This window comes from Montipora capricornis, chromosome 9 (assembly GCF_036669925.1).
Source record: "Montipora capricornis isolate CH-2021 chromosome 9, ASM3666992v2, whole genome shotgun sequence".
Taxonomy (NCBI): Eukaryota; Metazoa; Cnidaria; class Anthozoa; order Scleractinia; family Acroporidae; genus Montipora; species Montipora capricornis.
In genome coordinates, this window is record NC_090891.1 from 49252307 (window position 1) to 49269660 (window position 17354).

At 40.1% G+C, this 17354-nt stretch overlaps 1 protein-coding gene, 1 long non-coding RNA gene and 1 pseudogene across 3 annotated transcripts in view; 1 reads left to right on the forward strand and 2 right to left on the reverse strand.

Annotated features, from left to right (window-relative positions):
• Positions 1-472, reverse strand: part of LOC138016792 (uncharacterized) — a 3675-nt gene extending 3203 nt beyond the window's left edge. Inside the window, exon 1 of the long non-coding RNA XR_011125877.1 lies at positions 1-472. This exon is cut by the window's left edge and continues 2148 nt beyond it. This is a non-coding gene — a long non-coding RNA (uncharacterized lncRNA).
• The window catches only part of LOC138016789 (structure-specific endonuclease subunit SLX4-like), a 34286-nt gene extending 26121 nt beyond the window's left edge, over positions 1-8165 (reverse strand). For both annotated transcript variants that reach the window (XR_011125876.1, XM_068863973.1), the window contains exons 1-6: positions 6716-8165; positions 5698-5891; positions 3434-3550; positions 2510-2600; positions 1392-1703; positions 480-905 (exon numbers count right to left, since the gene is read on the reverse strand). Coding sequence is in view for 1 of the 2 variants with exons in the window: in XM_068863973.1 (XP_068720074.1) it covers positions 480-905; positions 1392-1703; positions 2510-2600; positions 3434-3550; positions 5698-5891; positions 6716-7789 (2214 nt within the window). In the remaining variant the exon portion in view is untranslated. The remainder of the gene's footprint in view (positions 1-479; positions 906-1391; positions 1704-2509; positions 2601-3433; positions 3551-5697; positions 5892-6715) is intronic.
• Positions 8166-10191: 2026 nt separating this feature from the next.
• LOC138016791 (glucosamine-6-phosphate isomerase 2-like) overlaps positions 10192-17354 on the forward strand; it is an 8870-nt pseudogene continuing 1707 nt past the window's right edge.

Consider the following 17354-nt stretch of genomic DNA (forward strand, 5'->3'; position numbering starts at 1 on the left):
CAGCAAAACATCCCGACTCACGTATTCAAATTTCACGCTACGGCTGGATGCAACCGATGCACATGCACTGTCTCATTTTGGGGGAAATTTACATTGTACTTCCGGCAGCCATATCAGCGCCAGCCGTAGCGATTTGCTTAAAATCCCTAATGACATGTGACCTGTGTTCTGTACCTGCCCCAAACTGACCAAGGCTGAAACAACTTGATCTAGGTTGAAACAAGTTAACCTAGGGCTGTAGGCTGAAACAAAATGACCTACATGTAGTTTGGGTGCATTTTAACCTATATGGAACAAAAATATAATGACCTGCAACATATACACCCATCTGAATTGTTGACTTAATCACTGCAAAAAAACCAAAGTTACAAAAATACAAGTTCCAATCAATTTACACAGAAATTACATGTAGGACTAGGTTAAGACATTTAGATAACTGGGTTGCAGATGCTCGACTATCAGACTGATTTTATCTTTACCTTCAAGCTGTCATGTTGGTCAATACAAAAACCACTAGCTGCTATGACATGTTGTGAATCAAGAGACACGTTTGATGCACTATCATCATCTTGAACAAGCTCCAAAAGCATTTCCACATCAGCAGCTTGGGATGGCGTCACCTCAGCACACTCCCCTTTAATATCTCTCCTTATCAATTTCTGCATAGTGGATTCCTCCTGCTCTCTAGGTTCTAGATATCTAACCTCCATGGTTTTAATGTTTGAATCAGTCACCTCAGTTGCAGCACGTCCATTTATTACTACTGCGTCAGAACCTGTTGGGTTTTTAGAACGTTTTGCTTCTTTTTGTGGTGACGAAGGTGGAATGAGGCCTGGGACAATGAACTTGATGGAAGGCTGTTCCTTGAGAGCTGCTAATGACCACAGAGGACTGGGGCGGGGAACCTAAAACCACAACAGCATTATGTCAGGTGACAGGGTGGCCTCCAAAGTTCCTTGGGCAGCCTACACTGTATGAGATATGTTGCTCTTTCAAAGTAGGAAAGAGACATGTGACAGCATCCTCTCTTATGTGGGAGGGGAGGGGGTGGGAGGGGAGGGGGAGGTAAGGGGAGGAGGGAGTTTAAAAAAATTAAGACATAATCCTAACAATATTATCAGAGCTCTGCCAAAATGCTGATTGTCCTTCATGTACAGTGTAGATACAGTTCGTGAAAGTAGGAAAGTCAAGAAGCCTCTATTGATTTTGTGAATAACCATGAGATGAGATGTGAGAAAATGCAGATAAAATTTAATTTTCTTCTTGGTTTAAATAATTTTTTTTTCAATCAGTTTGAACCTTTTTCAAATCTACAATGTAATCTTAAAAGTAATAATAACATACTATAAGTGTAAGAGCCTGCTAAAAAATCATCATTGGATACACAATACCTTGGCTGAGACATCTGAATTTTCTTCAGCTTCAGCATTGTACAAGAAATTTAGAAATGATTTCCTAAACTCTGGGTCAACTGTATAGCTGCTCTCCATATCCTCGACAGAGCCACTTCCTGCTTTGTCAATCTCAATGGATTCCACAGGATCATCCCCATCTTCCTTGCTGTCTGATGTATTTGTACTGTCAAAGTTGTTGTCTGTGTCACAAACAGAAAGAATAGGCAAGCAGCTTGCCTTATTCTCTGCAACTCGGCTTGGTGCAAGAGCAGGAGTACAGGAGATTTCATCTTCATCATCTTCATTATCCTTGAACACAAATAACAGTCATTATTAACCCATTGACTCCTAGGAGTGGGACTTAATAGATTGTACAGTACTTTTTCTAACGCCAGACGATTTTACTCATTAATAGGAGTGGTCCAGGGGCCCGTTTCTCGAAAGCCCCGAAACTTAACGGGCTATTTCCGGGTGTCACAATTCCGTTTCTACATGTATCTCAAGAATGGAGAGGTCACCAAATTTCATAGGTCACATACATACATACTTTATTGAACCTCCCCAAAGGGGCTTTTCAGGAACAATAATAATTATGAAATAATAATTAATTTACATAATTATTTTAATTATTTACAAGATTAAAATAACCAATCATAACTATCAATTACATAACTACTTATCACAATATCAATCACTTAATTCATCTTTCCAGAATTAGAATTTGGCAGTTTTACAAATGGCTTTTCGGGCCAAAACGTTTTCAGGACTTTCAAGAAACGGGCCCCAGGGCGGTTCAGGTATCACTGGGTTATCAAGGAGACACACAGTAAAGCAATTGTGTAGTAGATAAAGCCATGTTTAATTAAATACAGAAAAAAATTCCCAACAATTCTTTAAATGATCTCTTTAATTACTCTGGTGTGACCAAGAATACTGAGTTTGGAACACTTCACATACATGTCAGAAAAAAGTGTGTATAATTTTAATTTTCAGGCTGGATAGGTTCCAGTATTTTGGAGGTTCTACTGTATTAATTTTACAACTTTTTGCTGTGGCAGGAATGTTACAAAGCAAAGTAGATCAATAGAACACTAGATATAGCCACCAAGACGTACTTGCATGGAAAGCACTTGTGCTGCTCTCATTGCCACAGCTCTTTGAGCACTCTCATCATCCCTGAGTAACAAAGGAGGTACCTCGTTGTCCCTGTGTAAATAAAACAAGGAGTCAATCAACCAGTATCATCCAATAAAATTTAATGCCTACTTAAATTAAACAAATTGTGACTTCAAGACAGATTCCATATATGAAAATGACTGAACTCTTGAAAATGGCACAAGGCAAGGCGGCAATTTACAATGTAGATGATCGTATTGTCAGGCATTGCAGACAAGAGCACATCCCAAAGTATAAGGAAGAGATAAAGGCAAAAATGCTGGGTCCATTGTACTGAATCAGCATTTCGTTCCCAGGGCCTTTCCACTTTCCTTCCCCAGGAGCACCGGAGTGGGAGAGAAGAGACCCTGCGAACAAGCTTGTTTGCACTTATTCATTGGTCATTAACAATTATTATAATTATCATTCAACAATAATAGTGTGAGTGTTACAAAGATGAGTATTGAATTACTCTCAATACTGTAATAAAAATGTCAGGAACAATAATTTATTGTTTGGTTATTAAAGAGTTAATTAATTAATTAATTAATTAATTAATTAACTCTTCTTCGCAACCAAACATTAATTTGTCTGTAGTGTAATCTCACTTGTTCTTACCTCGTTACGATACCACTTTGTAATTTTGTGCAAACGTCTTTTCAGTTCTCATGGTGTTTTAAATAAACTTTAACATCAGTTTGTGGACATTGTTGACACAATCATGGGAGGTACCGGTATAGAAGACTAGAGGTGACAGCCAAGACTATAGCTGATTTTACAATTATCTTAAAACGTGGTGAAAATACTGTAGATACAAACAAACTTCTACAACGACAGCACAATTTAAACTCAGCATTAACAGTTCCGAGACAATTTTCTCTTACCCCTTTTTCCTCTTTCCTTTGCCTTTAACAGCCTTCTTAAAGCAAGGATCGGGAGGCTGGGGTGGTGCCATAGAGGCTGATAAAGCCAAGGCAATCTGAGTTTCCTCATCCAGTTCACTGAATAATGAAGATCATGATACACGTGTTACAGATGTTACATTGTTATAGAAAGAATGTTCGTACACTGTATATCAGAAGTTTTGCTACAAGTCATTTCTTTGTAGTTTTCCTGTTGCCTGCTTTGGCTTTTATCATCACCTACATTTAGTTTTCTGTGATTTTCTCTCATAAAGAAAGAAAAATTGTCTAGCTGCTGTAAATAGTGGCTATTGTGGAAGGTCACTCAAGGGAAAAAAACCCAACCCAAAGCATTTACCCAACTTTAAGTACAATGTAACTAAACTTGTTAGATGTCAGTAAGTTTCCCATAATTCTAAAAAATTATTCCAGTAGGAGCAATCAACAGATGCATGTACATGTACTAGGCAACTCATTATTAACCCAATGACTCCTGGGATTGAAACTTAACAGATTTTACTCTGTCTAACGCCAGACAATTTTGGTTGTCAACTGGGGGCATGCTGGGGCGCCTGACGAGTGAATGGGTTCAAAGTCAGTGGTTTCAATAAGTACCCAAGCTGATGAAAGGCTTTGGCTACTACACTCAGAGAAGTTAGCGACTTTCTTCCCTAAAATGCAGTACTTAAAGGCCGATTCTTACAATAATAATAATAATAATAATAATAATAATAATAATAATAATAATAATAATAGTAACAGAACTGCGGGAGGGCGTCCGTCGCGTGTATTGACCGCTGCTGTGCTACAATGAAGTCATAAAGTGAGACTTGCGATCCCATTACATAGTTGCTTACATAGTTCTAACTGCAAAGAGTGGATTAAACAATATATATATATATATAATATATACATATTAATCGACACCAGTGCATGGGAGGACATCGCCAAACACCGACATACATGGCAGCAAAGTGTCAAAGCAGGGGTTTCAAAGGCGGAAGAGAACACTAGAGTCCAGGATACATGCAAGAGAGCGGCGAGGAAAGAACACAGCCTCTGCACGCGATTCTACAAGGCAAGTCTGCGCCACCTGAAACAGAGACTGCCACTCGCATTGCTTTGTGGGCGTTTGGCAAAGCGAAAAAGCCGATCAAGGAGTAATGTATATAATATCAGCAAAAAGCAACTTGGCAATCTCTCACATCTCATAGACAGCAAGGGAAATTAGCCGCGTTTATTTTGGGCGTTGTGCATATGACGTCAGACCCCAGGCAATCCAGCTAGACCCAACCCTTTTCCTCGCTCACAGTCATTTGCCGTTCAAGTAATGGCGGACAGCGAACAGTGAAAACCGAAAAACTACCTTACAATAATCATACTTTCCATGGGAATTTTGAGATAAAAATTGGCATGATACCTATTAAGTACATTTATTTTCAAAATCTAAAGAAAAAAGGACATGCAAAGTTTTCATCTAATGGCACTTTAACCATTTGCAGATGTAATTACAAAGGCAGCACTTTCTCCTCAGTTATTTTAAGACCTTGAGTGTTGCTCCAGCCAGTGTCGAACTCATGACCTCCCGCAGGGCAGCCCGATGCTCAACCAACTGAGCCACCGGTGCACGGTGTGCCCTAGGACCATGGTTTGGACCCGCTCCTTCAGGAGTATACAGCAGACTGAACAACAATAATAATAATAATAATAATTAGAGTGTTTGGGGTAGAGTATGCATTGCCTCAATACAATTACAGAAATAGAAACAGAATCTATCATCACCTTAGTAAAGTGGTGTAGTGTTTTACAGTAAATGAGGCTCAATATCATTTAGGCAAAGTTAAAGACAAGCCAATGCAGTGGTTTTTCCAGTGACACAGTATCTTGGGGGACTCCAAGGAGGTTTGCAAGGGCATTGCCATGTGCTTTGGCTTGAGTCACCTTGCTGCTTGCGCGCTTGCTTGCTTGCTTTTCCCTCCCTCCCTCCCTCCTTCCTTCCCTCCCTCCCATGTTTAAGGGTAAGTATACATTCCACACACTGGTCTCAGAGATGTGTTGACAGGTGCCGTGGGAGGTCGACTGTGGCTCGGTTGCCATGGTGACCTCCTTGCTGCGGAGGAGAGTGTTCCTCCTCTCTTGCTACCTTTACAGCACCTACCCTCCAGTAAAGTGGTGCAGTGTTTTAATTGAAATATTTGAGAACTTTTTCTAACATTTGCCACATTACAAGCATTCGATTTCCTTACTCTTTCCTTGAAACACCTGTTCTCTTCCTTTTACTCCTGACAGGTTGGATATTTATAGATGATACACTCCTTTGGTCAATTCCAGCAGCAGACAAGGTCTCTTCTTCCTGTTTTTCTCGATGCATAATTTCCAGCAGCTGATTTGTGCTGACATTATATTCTTGAGCACATTTCTTGAGATGCGACTGCCGAGTCTATGAGAACCAAAGGGAACTTGGCATGAATTTTAAACAAGAGATAATTTGGTAGGTAATTTGGGGTTGAGCGTAATACACTTTAGTATGAACTAAAACAGTGGATACCGTTGAACGCACACGCTGATTTGCTACTCAAACTCCGGATATCCTAAGCTTTTCACCTCCCAGCAGCTTGCGCAGAATTTGCGCCTGAAAAGGTTGCAATCTTTGCAGGAATGAATGAGTTAAAATCATCTTTTTGTGCTTTATTATCTCACGGTTTTAGTATATACTAAACCAGCTATTCACTTCAGTATTGGTGGCTAGTGTTGGATAAATTACATCCCTGCGACTAGCCACATCAACTTTGGTGAACAGTTGCTAAATATACAATGACAAGGAATAAAAGCACCAGTACATGTAATATCTTGTTGATACCATGGCTGTACACAAGGCTATTACTAATAATTTGTTTTCTAATGAACATCAGAAATTGGTAACTACCGGTAAGTCAAAGTAGGACACAAAAAGAAACAAACAAAACTGTGAAGTCCTCGTTCAAAACATCAAGTGGATAAGTTGAACCAACTCCGTTTTCTACATGTAGTTAACGACTAGAAACCTGAAGGATGTAATCAATTAACCAAAGTCAGCATTAATCTTTTGGATCCAACACACCTCAGAAAGAGGCAAAACAAGGGTAAAAAATAAGACATACATGTACATGTACAAAGACATAACTTTCAAAGAGACATCGGAGGGATGCACGTAAGGAATTGCACAGAACTTTTAGGACCATAATGAAAACAATGGTTGAAGCATGTACCAAATCAGCTATTTACCTTAGATGATTTAAAAGCTTTACCACAAATAGGACACTTCCACAAGTTTAATCTCTGACTTTGAACTTTACTTGTACATGAAATTTCTTCATATTTATTGCTTTGATCACAACACCTATTCACATGTTGACCACGACGCTGTGAATTCATTTTAGATAAATCCTTTTGACAAAATACACAGAAAAACAAATCATCATGTGTACTTTCTCCAGGTCGTTGGGAAAAACCATTTTCTGATACACTGTTATTCTTTTTGCTGCTATTATTCACACCATTATCAAGGCAGTTGTTGATGTGATGATTGACTACATCCATGCTTTCTGTTATTAAGAATTCCAGACTGCAGACAGGACACACTTGCTTCTTCACAATGGAGCCCAGGTCATTAATCAAAGCTAAATTTTTATTTTGATTGTGTGCATTATTTATGTCCTCATTTTCACTGTTTGCCTCCTGTGAATTGCTCAGTTCGCTCCCTTCTTGTTTTGTGAAATCCAACTTATTTTGTTCTTCTTGTAGAAAAGCATTTTGCAAATCTCCTGTCTCTGTCCTTCTCTTGGCATTTTCTTCCATCATTTTGCTTTGAATTTTAGGTTTTCTTTGGTATGCACATTTCTCTAACACTACCAACGGCTGGTTTAAGTTGCTGACAGCTTTGCGTGCCCTTTTGAATCTACAAATAGTACTTTTTAAGGCTGCAGCTTCTGTTTCTTCAGAGTTAATTCTCTTGCGCTTGTTGCTGTACCATTGTGAACAAGTCGAATTGTCATCATCAACAGCATCTGCATCATCACAGAATTGAAACGCGTCATGTTTTTTAGCCTTGGAGTTTTCAGCCGAGACTTCGACTTCAGAGGTTTTTTCGTTTTCAACACCTAACACTGCCACTGCACTTTCAAAATGAACTTCCTCTCCACAAGGATGTGAAGAGTTCGCTTTTTTTGATCTGACTGCTGTGTAAATATCTCTGGTATCTCCGGGGTGAGAATCCTCTTGAGAGGATTTCTGAACTTTAGAGCGTTTACTGCGCGACAGGCATCTTTTAGGTCGCACACAAGTCTCTTCCCCCTCCATACAGATTAGCCCATTGTGTTCTGATTATCCACAATTAACAATCACATAATAAGATAGGCAAGCTCCAGCCACACAAGTTTAAATTGAGAAGTTTCATGGCAAACGTAAAAAAATCCCTTTACAACAAGCAAAAAACAAAATTAGGGTTTGGATATGTGTTCGTCCAGTTTCTCCTGAACGGTGCGTCGAAATTCCAGCGCCTTTCGAATGTTATATTGCTTTCTCTGCTCTTTTTCTTCCGTGTTGACGATAAGGTTATATCTGTGATAGAATCCAAAGCCAAACAAAATCAAGACTCCTCCGAAAACGATCGGAAACACTGCTCCCTGAAACGCCATGCCTCGTATGCCTCGCGCCACACAGAGATTTTATGTTATAGCGCACGCGCGTCACAAATAACCGCTGTGCAGTAAGTCGTCTTCATACCTGTTCGCGCTGTCGTTCGCGCTGCTTCACGCTAACTCCATTGTTTTCTTTCTTTTTGTAGATAATCGGTAAGTATGCCCTTATACAATTGAACTTAGAGGTAAGAAAACGTGCCAAAAGTGGCCTCTTAATTGTTTACAGTTGGTTTTTTTCTCAAGTTCACAAGCCACAGGTTCTTGTGATCACGTGTTTCTTCCATACAAGTTCATTGGTTTGACAAAATTAATGTCATTAAATTTAATCCGGAGGCTTCGAACAATTCTCCCCCATGGAATTACTATTGCTTGTTTGAAGCCATAGGAAGATTTCAGGTACCTACTTTAGTACACATATTATCAATGCCTATAATTATAACACCACCCCCTTCATGAAGATAGACTGCACTTCTCCTTTTGTCTTTTGCAAACAATTTATTAAAATTAGTCCTTCCTCGGATTGACATCTCTCATGTATTTCTCACAATACTCACTTGGGTGGTTGATTGGTGGCATCTCTGATATGCCTCAATGCAATTGCTTTATGCAGTTGGCGAGGTGTTATTGCCAATATGCCTTAATGTGACTGCGCAATGCGGTTAAGCGTCATATATGGTAATCGAAAAATTGGACTATGTGTCTCCAGTAGCTCAGTGGTTAGAGCATCCAAGATCTCGGGAGGGTCTTGGATTCAGATCCCATTTGGGGCTCGAATTTTTCCGAGTTCCCATTTGACAATACATAATATCTTTCTTGTAGTTATATTATTGGTCAAGAAAGAGTTGTTAGCAAAGTGGGATTATGGTTGGGAAACGAAACTGTTAGTGATGCTATCAGTGATGACATGATAAAGGAAACTGAAATCTGCCAACATGGAAAATATTGTTAAAAGGGACAAATCACCTTCTTTTGGGAGAAGTGAGAAGAAAAACATAACCTGCAAAAATTCAAGAACAGCTTTAAACAGAAGGAAGGGGTTATGTTAGGAATGTGGACCGATTGCCTCATTTAATTATCCAGTGATGCCACTGTGCAGGAGGTTAGGAGTTCTACTCTTGTTAGACAAACACTATGAGGAGAAAGTGCTAATCCTTTAATTATATCTGCACATAATGGTACATGACTTAAGCCTTCTCAGATAAAGGAAAAAACCATAGGCCTCGTCTCACAACCCTTGTTCAGAAACTCTGTGGGACATTAAAGATCCCATACAGTATTCAGAAAGGGCAGGGCACAGAATTCCTGGTGTTGTGGTCTGGCCTGAATTCTCCAGCAAAAGGTAGCCAGCTTGAAAGTGATGTCTCAGAAAAGGCTTACTCGTAGGGTGTATGAGGTCGCATAAGCAAAAACAACCGTAAGTCAAAGGGAACTTTGCAGAGTGTTGGAACATGTAGCAACTACATGTAGCTCAAGGATATAAAATTTCTGTGGATATTTTTGTTTATATGTGTGTAATGGGACAAATACAATCATATAGCCCAACAATGTATCTGGTAAAAACATTAAAATGACAGGATCTTTTGAGCAACGCATCCTGGTTACCGCCTCGTGAATTCTTGTTGAAAGGGTTTTGTATTATGGAAAAAAGCCAGCAATTTAGCCAAAAACAGGCTTTTGCTTAGGTTTGTTACGAATTCTGACAATGAAAGAGAAAAAGTGATCCTTGCTTTTATCTAAACAATATCATTTTTTATATGCAATCGTTTCGTGTAGAAACCTACCAGTTGGTAGCGTTGCCCTGGCATTGCAGAGGTCATGGGTTTGAATCCTGTTAAAGCCACCTGAGTTTTTCAGGCATCTAGATAAGAGACAATATATTGCTTTAATATCCTGATAAGTGCAAGGATCGCTTTAACTTAACCCACACTTCAAAATATACATTCCTACAGAGGGTTACTGCTTTTGAGTGATCAGAGTTTAATGCATGAGGGTGTGTCAGTGACCCTGCAGATGTCATCCTTAATGACTCATGAATCATCTTCCTTCCCAGGTACCAACAAAACAATCTTCCATCAAAAGCATGAGGTTGGTTATTTGTGACGACTATGATAAATTATCGGAGTGGTCTGCCAAATATGTGCGCAACAAGATTCTGAAGTTTCAACCTGGGCCTGACAAATTTTTTGTACTTGGTCTACCTACAGGTATTTATTATTAGTGTCATTTTCATCCATACCACTGCACTAGGTTATAGAGAACAAGGTGCTGTAACTGCAGCTTTTAAGTCAGTCTCTGTTTTGTCAGTCCTTTAAGAAGATTATATAACAACCAGGCGAAACATGTTATATAGTCCTAACAGTTTTCTCCAAATATTTTGTAACTGACAATGATGTTCGTAACATCAAAACATGTCATAATCTTCTTAAAAGTAACAATTTGCTTTCTGCTGTCTCAACGTTTTGTCAGTCCTTTTACCAGTAGTGTTGAAAATTGAATTTGTTCACTCAGAGATGTAACCTATTAAAGGCCCACCTTCAACCGACAGGCTTTTCGACTGTTTGTTTTTGTTATGGAAATTCGCATTGCTTATCGTAGCGATCTGATTGGATGAATCTCGGATTTGGGTGGAATTTTCATATATGAAAATTGTTCCGTGGCACGCAATGCTTGTCGGTTGAAGGTGGGCCTTTAAAAAATACAGGACTGGTTTGAACAAAAACATGAATTTCATAAATCATACATATTTTCGTCACCTTGGGAGCTCCCCCATTAGTAACTAGATAATCCAGTCTCCTCTGCTCACACCATAGAAGATGAAACTGAACATACACTCATGTCAAGTACCAGTATAATTATCGCGGTGTCTGTTATTTCATATCATTAGAAGTATAGAGGTTCAGTTAAAACTTCTCTGAGATAAGTTAATTGTGGCATCTTTCAGGTAGTTCACCTCTTGGAATGTATAAGAATCTTGTTGAATTTTGTAATAGAGGGTAACTTTCTTTCAACTATGTCAAGACATTTAACATGGATGAGTATGTTGGACTACCACGTGATCACCCTGAGAGCTACCATTCTTTTATGTGGGATAATTTCTTTAAGCATATCGACATAGATCCAAAAATGTGCACATTTTGGATGGTAATGCAGAAGACCTGGATGCTGAATGTGACAATTACGAGGAAAAGATCACTCAAGCTGGAGGAGTTGATCTGTTTATAGGAGGTATGAGAGCCATATTACAATATTCTCTTTTGCAAATCAAATAATTTATGCAATGCCTCTAAAAGGTGCAAGCAACCAAACGTTTCTCAGCTACTTTCACGGGTTTAGAACTTTCCTGACTACAATTTGCAGGTACATGTAAAAACAAGTTGGGAATCTTACACTTTCCTTACTTTTTATTGTATCTTCATCGGGTTAGGAGGTGATCATGGTTTTGCAGGCAGGCCTTTTAATTTAATTAAGTAGGTTGAGATGATGAAAGCAAAAGTCGTTTTTAATAATCAGTCAATTTGTGTCGTGCTTGACCCTCAATGAACCCCCTCAATTGAATATAAAATGTGTCATTTTTCGACAAGAAATCTGATTTCCAGCTGCAAGTAGCAGTAGAGATTTTAAATCCAGGATACATGAGGGGGGAGCTGGCGTTGGAGCTGAGTGTTTGCAAAGTAGCCCAAAGTGAACCCTAGCTGAACAGCGTTATTCAAAAGGAAATAATCGGATTTCCAGCTTTGATATTAATTTTGTAAAGGCACAAGTAACAGGAGATATTTTGAATCCAGAATACATGAGAGGGGAGCAGTGTAGGCACAGTGGTTACACCACTTGCCTTTCTCAATGTGTCTGGGGTTGGATTCCAAGACATTGCATTTCACACGTTCCAAGTTTGTTGGTTCTCTACTCTACCTGGATTGGTTTATCTCAGTGCTCTCTCATTTTCACCTCTCATGATGAAGTTAACATTTGATTTTATTTTGATCGTAACCTGTTGACTCCTGAACTGCCCTGCCCACCAACCCCCCCCCCCCTCCTCCCCACCCCCCACCCTTCCCCATTACCCCATTGACAAGGAAAATCGTCTGGCATTAGACAGTAAAATCTATTAACCCACTGATTCCTGAGAGTAACACTTGGATAGATTTTACTCTGTCTGAACGCCCGACGACTTTACTCTTGTTGAATGGGCCAATAATTATTTTCTCGGGGGCATGCCGATGGTGTTTGAGGGGTGAATGGGTTAATTACGTCCCCCTTCCACTCGAGGAGTCCAATACATGTACGTTGCTTTGAGTGAATTTGATAGGATTTACAAGTTTCCCCGATTATTATGAGTCTTTGGCCCCAGCTATAGTAGAACAAGAAAACACTGGTTCACCTTGTTTACCAAAGTTCACCTTTAAGTCCTGTCAGGACAGGGTTAGATGTGGTGAATGGATGACCACTGGGGAAGGAGAATACCTTTTGCTGTGCACCTTGGAGGTGTCAGGCTGGCCTTGTGGTTTCAACTGCAATTCAACTCGGCCTTTGTACAGATTGGCAGAGTTTTAGTGAACCTCAACCTGACTTGGGGTTTTTCTCTGGCGTCACTTCCAGTTTTTTCTCCCATCAAAAACTAATTTCATCTCATTATCATGTTAGACGTGTTGTTGGATACATTGCAGCATGCCTTCTGTCCTCTTGCACTATACACCTGCCTTAGGGGGTAAAACTTGAAGTTATTGTCACAATAAAATCCACCCTTTGGCTCTTTTTCAGGGAATGGAAGTGCTGGTCACATTGCAGTTAATGAACCTGGATCTTCTCTGGTGTACAAGGGACTCGTGTCAAGACCGTGGCCAAGGAGACAATTGTGGCCAACGCCCGGTTCTTTGCTACGACATGTCTAAGGTGCACAAACTATGGCTTTAACTGTTGGCGTTGCAACTGTTTCTGGATGCCAAAGAGGTACAGTGCCTCACTTACATCTGGAAATGCGCCTAATATATGGATGTACAATACAAAGTGTCCCTTTTCGTTGTAAGCCTTTGCTAATTATTTCTAACAAGAAGGTACGGGTAAAGGTAGCTGCTAGCATTATTTTTAGCTTAGGGTCAAATGCAGCTGTTTGTCCTGCTCCTTCCAGAAGGAGCATTTGGGGGACACTTTATGAAGTTAATAATTACCCGGTCTTTGTCTGTTTTTTTCCGAGACACAAGTGATGTTGAAGTTGGGGAGAAGAGCAAGAGGACACTTTGCAATGCTTATTGAAAACGATGTGCATCTAATTAGGCCCATTTCTAGGAAGTACATGTAATTAACTCTGCGTGCGTTTGCTTTAAGTAATGTAGTTGTGGAAGCTACCTAAAGATAGCAAACGAGTTGAAGGTTAAAATCTTATTTACTGGCAGCCAGGCCAAGAAAAATAGTTGTAATCCAACCTGGTCCATTGGCAGTGTAAAAATTCATGACCGTGCCAGTGTATGTGATAAGGAACATGACGATTGAAAGCTTGCTATTGGATTGGGCAAGAGTTGGGACCAGATGTATTGTCGTGAAAATGGTTTATGTGTGGCATGGCTTATGTTGCATTTGCAGAAGTGTTAAATGAGTTATGTTAATGCTATGACCACACTTCAGTACAACAGAGGAGTGGTACAACAGAGGACGTGGTGTTATGTAGGGAGCAGGGAATGGCTCAGTGGCCCACCAATTTGGCCGTGGGTTATGTAGATTCCCCGGCTCGGCAGCATGAGGGTTGAGTGTGCTCTCTACCCTAAGACTCCACGAGGTTTTTCTCTAAGTACATTTACTTCGGTTTTGCACTTTCCTCAAAAAACAGACCTATGATTTGATATGCGTTGATTGGCAGTTGATTTCTGTATAGTGTCTCCAACGTATTATAGTTCCGCAGTGCTAAAATACAGTTGGCACTTAAATAAAGCTCATTATTATATTAGAGCGAGTTTCAAATTGAGTGTCGTTAAAAACAAAAACAAAAGTAATTACTTTGGGCAATCAAAAAAGGACGGCGAACATCCAGTAAACTAATCAAAGCTCAAAGTAATTGACAAGTAGCCGATAACAAAGCGCGCGATAATGTGCACACAGCGAGCCACGATTGATTTTTGTTGATTGGTTGAAAAAAAGTATTGGGAGAAACTTTGAAACCAATCACTGAGAGAAGTAAATGCAAAAGCCCAAAGCAATTCGGATGATTACTTTTGACACTCAATTGAAAACGCACTACTATTGCTTTGGGGTGGGGCTTGATGTTATTAGTGTTCATTATCGGCAGGACAGAGAGAGTTTGAAAGTTTAGTTGGTTTCGTTTTTTTCAAGTTCTTATTGTAATCAGTGGTGTGTTAAGAAGGCTCATGCCCTTCGTCAGGCAACCGAGGAAGGTGGAAATCACATGTGTACTGTGTCAGCATTTCAGCAGCATCCTCAAACAATTTTGGTTTTTTGGGGTGGATGAAGATGCGACAATGGAGTTGAGCGTTCGGGGGATTTAAGTACTTCAAAGGCTTGATGGATGTTCACAACAAGCTCGTCGAAGACCCCCAGGATCCTAACTGCTCCACCAAGTGCAAAAAAAGCTGAAAACTGATGATCGGTCTGTAGAAGATGGAAGAGTTTAATCTAAAAGATAAACAACAGCAATGAAACGAAAGGAAGTGTTTTCATAGCCTGGAAAGAAATCGCCCTTTCAAATCTTTCAATGATAATAATCTCTGAAATAACAGTCAGGGTTCAACAACTAGGGGAGGGGGGAAAAAGGTGGGGGGGGCTTATCAGAAAGATTAATTCCTACAACTCTGTTTCATGTAATGGCAATATGTTGGCACCAAATAAAAACATCTATATTGCGAACAAGAGTCCGCCTTTTATCAATGTGGAGTAATACGGTTACCATGGCCACAAAAGAGCCATCTAAAAGCAACCTATGTTTGCTGCTGAAACAGTGCCTCAGCAGGTCGCGAGATGAAAATCTCTGCAAAGTGAGAGAAAAAAAATTTCCTGGACGAGGAATTCAGAGCCACCTTAAAATTTTCCAGTTGTGGAGGTTGCTATGAATTTCTTAACTTTGCATTCGTTGTTATTATTTGTTTATGTGTTGAGGGTTGTATATGGTTATATTTGGTACCATAACATTGCTGTTACGAGAAACAGTTCGGGTTAGATTGAATCCCTTCAAAGTAGTACTAGCTTGCAAAGCAGGCTCTTTTGTTGAAAATGGCGCACGGTCGACATAGAAGGGCTTGGTTAGCTTTCCTTTCAAAACTAGTAACCAAGCCCCTCTGATAATTTCGACCGCGCGCCATTTTTTAAAGGAAGAGCCTGCTAAAAGTTGCACAGTTGTTGAACCTTTGTTTGTTGAAACATGCGGAGCCGCCTGGAATTGCGATGCATAATATAATTAAGCTACTTCAGAGTTTCAAAAAAGACATGCGCCATGTACGAGGATAATAAACCGGAATATATTAAAATACAAAAGGCAGTTTGAACGAATAATTCCGTGTAACTATTTTCCATAACGCAAGGAAAATTGTTCGTTCGGGTTATTCTGATATGCATGTGTGTCTTGATTCTCCCAACTGGTTTACATGACGGATGTTTTGGTTATAATAGTCACAGGGTGGCTTTTTTTCTGTTTACAGCAGTGGGATTTGTCACAATGTGGTTTGATTTTACATCGAGTAGGACAAATAATGATTTTGAAAAACACCTTTGTGCGTTTGCTTGAATTGAAATGACCCACATCTTGAACAGTGCAAAACGTACAAGGGAAAAGATATCTGTTTTATGAACATTGGCTCTGGTTGGCACATTAATGAAAATAGGTGACGTCAACTATATCTTCGACTCTATACATTTGCAAAGGCAAGCTAAGAAAGCGAACGGGAAAGCGTTTGTGTCCGAAATAAATGCATGTCAGTACTCAGTTCCACGCGTATCCAAGATATATTCCGAAACCGGACACTGTTTTCTCCGTTTTTGTCTCCCGTCCACGGATATACGAGACACCAGTTGTAGATTTTTGTCAAATGGGGGTGAATCGTATTCGTGTGGAACCGGTTGATGGAAAACAATGAGTGAATCCTAGGTCGTGATCCAAACGAAGAGCGCATGCTCTATAGGTTGCGGGTTAGCCGTTTCAATCGTTTTTGCGTATTATGGGGTTGACCGGTAAATACGATTCGAAAACGCTTCGTGTGGACGCAGATTTTTTTTTTTATAAACGAAAGGAAAGCAATTCGTTTTCGAAAATACCCGCCATACGTTTGGCAAGGGGCTTCAAAACACAGGACGCCGCAATCCTTGAATGATTGTATTACGTGTTAGCTCGCTCCACTTGTTACAGCCAGCCCTGCAACTTGTATAAACAAACGACTTTTTGACATGTTGCCTGTACTCGGGTGATCAGCGAAAACGAGGTAAGTTGCGCATGGTGTATGAATCGCTGCCGGGCACAAACAAAATTTCGACAAGTTGCAATTAAATAATTGCATCCCGCACTTAAATATCTCTCGTTTTTTCTAATTCCAAGGTAGTCCAGTGTACAGTTTTTTCGGGTTTCTAACAAAAAGTGACTTTTGATATCTACATGTTTAGATACTGCTTGATTGCTTGCGCTCTTTAAATGAGCCAAAAAAAACGGACCAGACCTCATGAGTATTATCACACATGATCTGTATTGGGGAAAAAGACACAATGTACAAGCGACACACAGGTCTATTAGGAACAAATCCTGTGTAAGAAACTATGTTGTAAATCTGGAGATGAGACCGCCTCTTTAACTTTCTGCGCTCCGCGCTGCGACGTCCTTGGAGTAGAGTAGGTATTAGATTTTGTGTTCCGAGAGCATACACGTACATTTCTCAAAGAGCTATTTGGAGCATAGACTACACGACGTCCCCTCATTCTTTAGGAAAAGGCAGGCACGAGAAAAAGTGGGAGCGCGACAATCTGAATTCGAGGAGGAATCAAATCCGATGTTAGCGCGGCCATTTTTACTCGTGCCTGTCTTCTCGCGCTTGACTAACAAATCGGCGAAAGACGGACTGCTCGTTGTTTATTGGGTCCAAGCAAGGGAAAACTTGGGAACACCATCTTTTTCAACAACTGTCTATTCGACCTGCAGACCACCACTTCTTTTTGCGATCGCCCTATTCTCGCGCGGCCGAAAAAACAAGAGCTGACGGCTCATCGCCCGCTGGAAACGCTTTGCTATGCAGGCTACG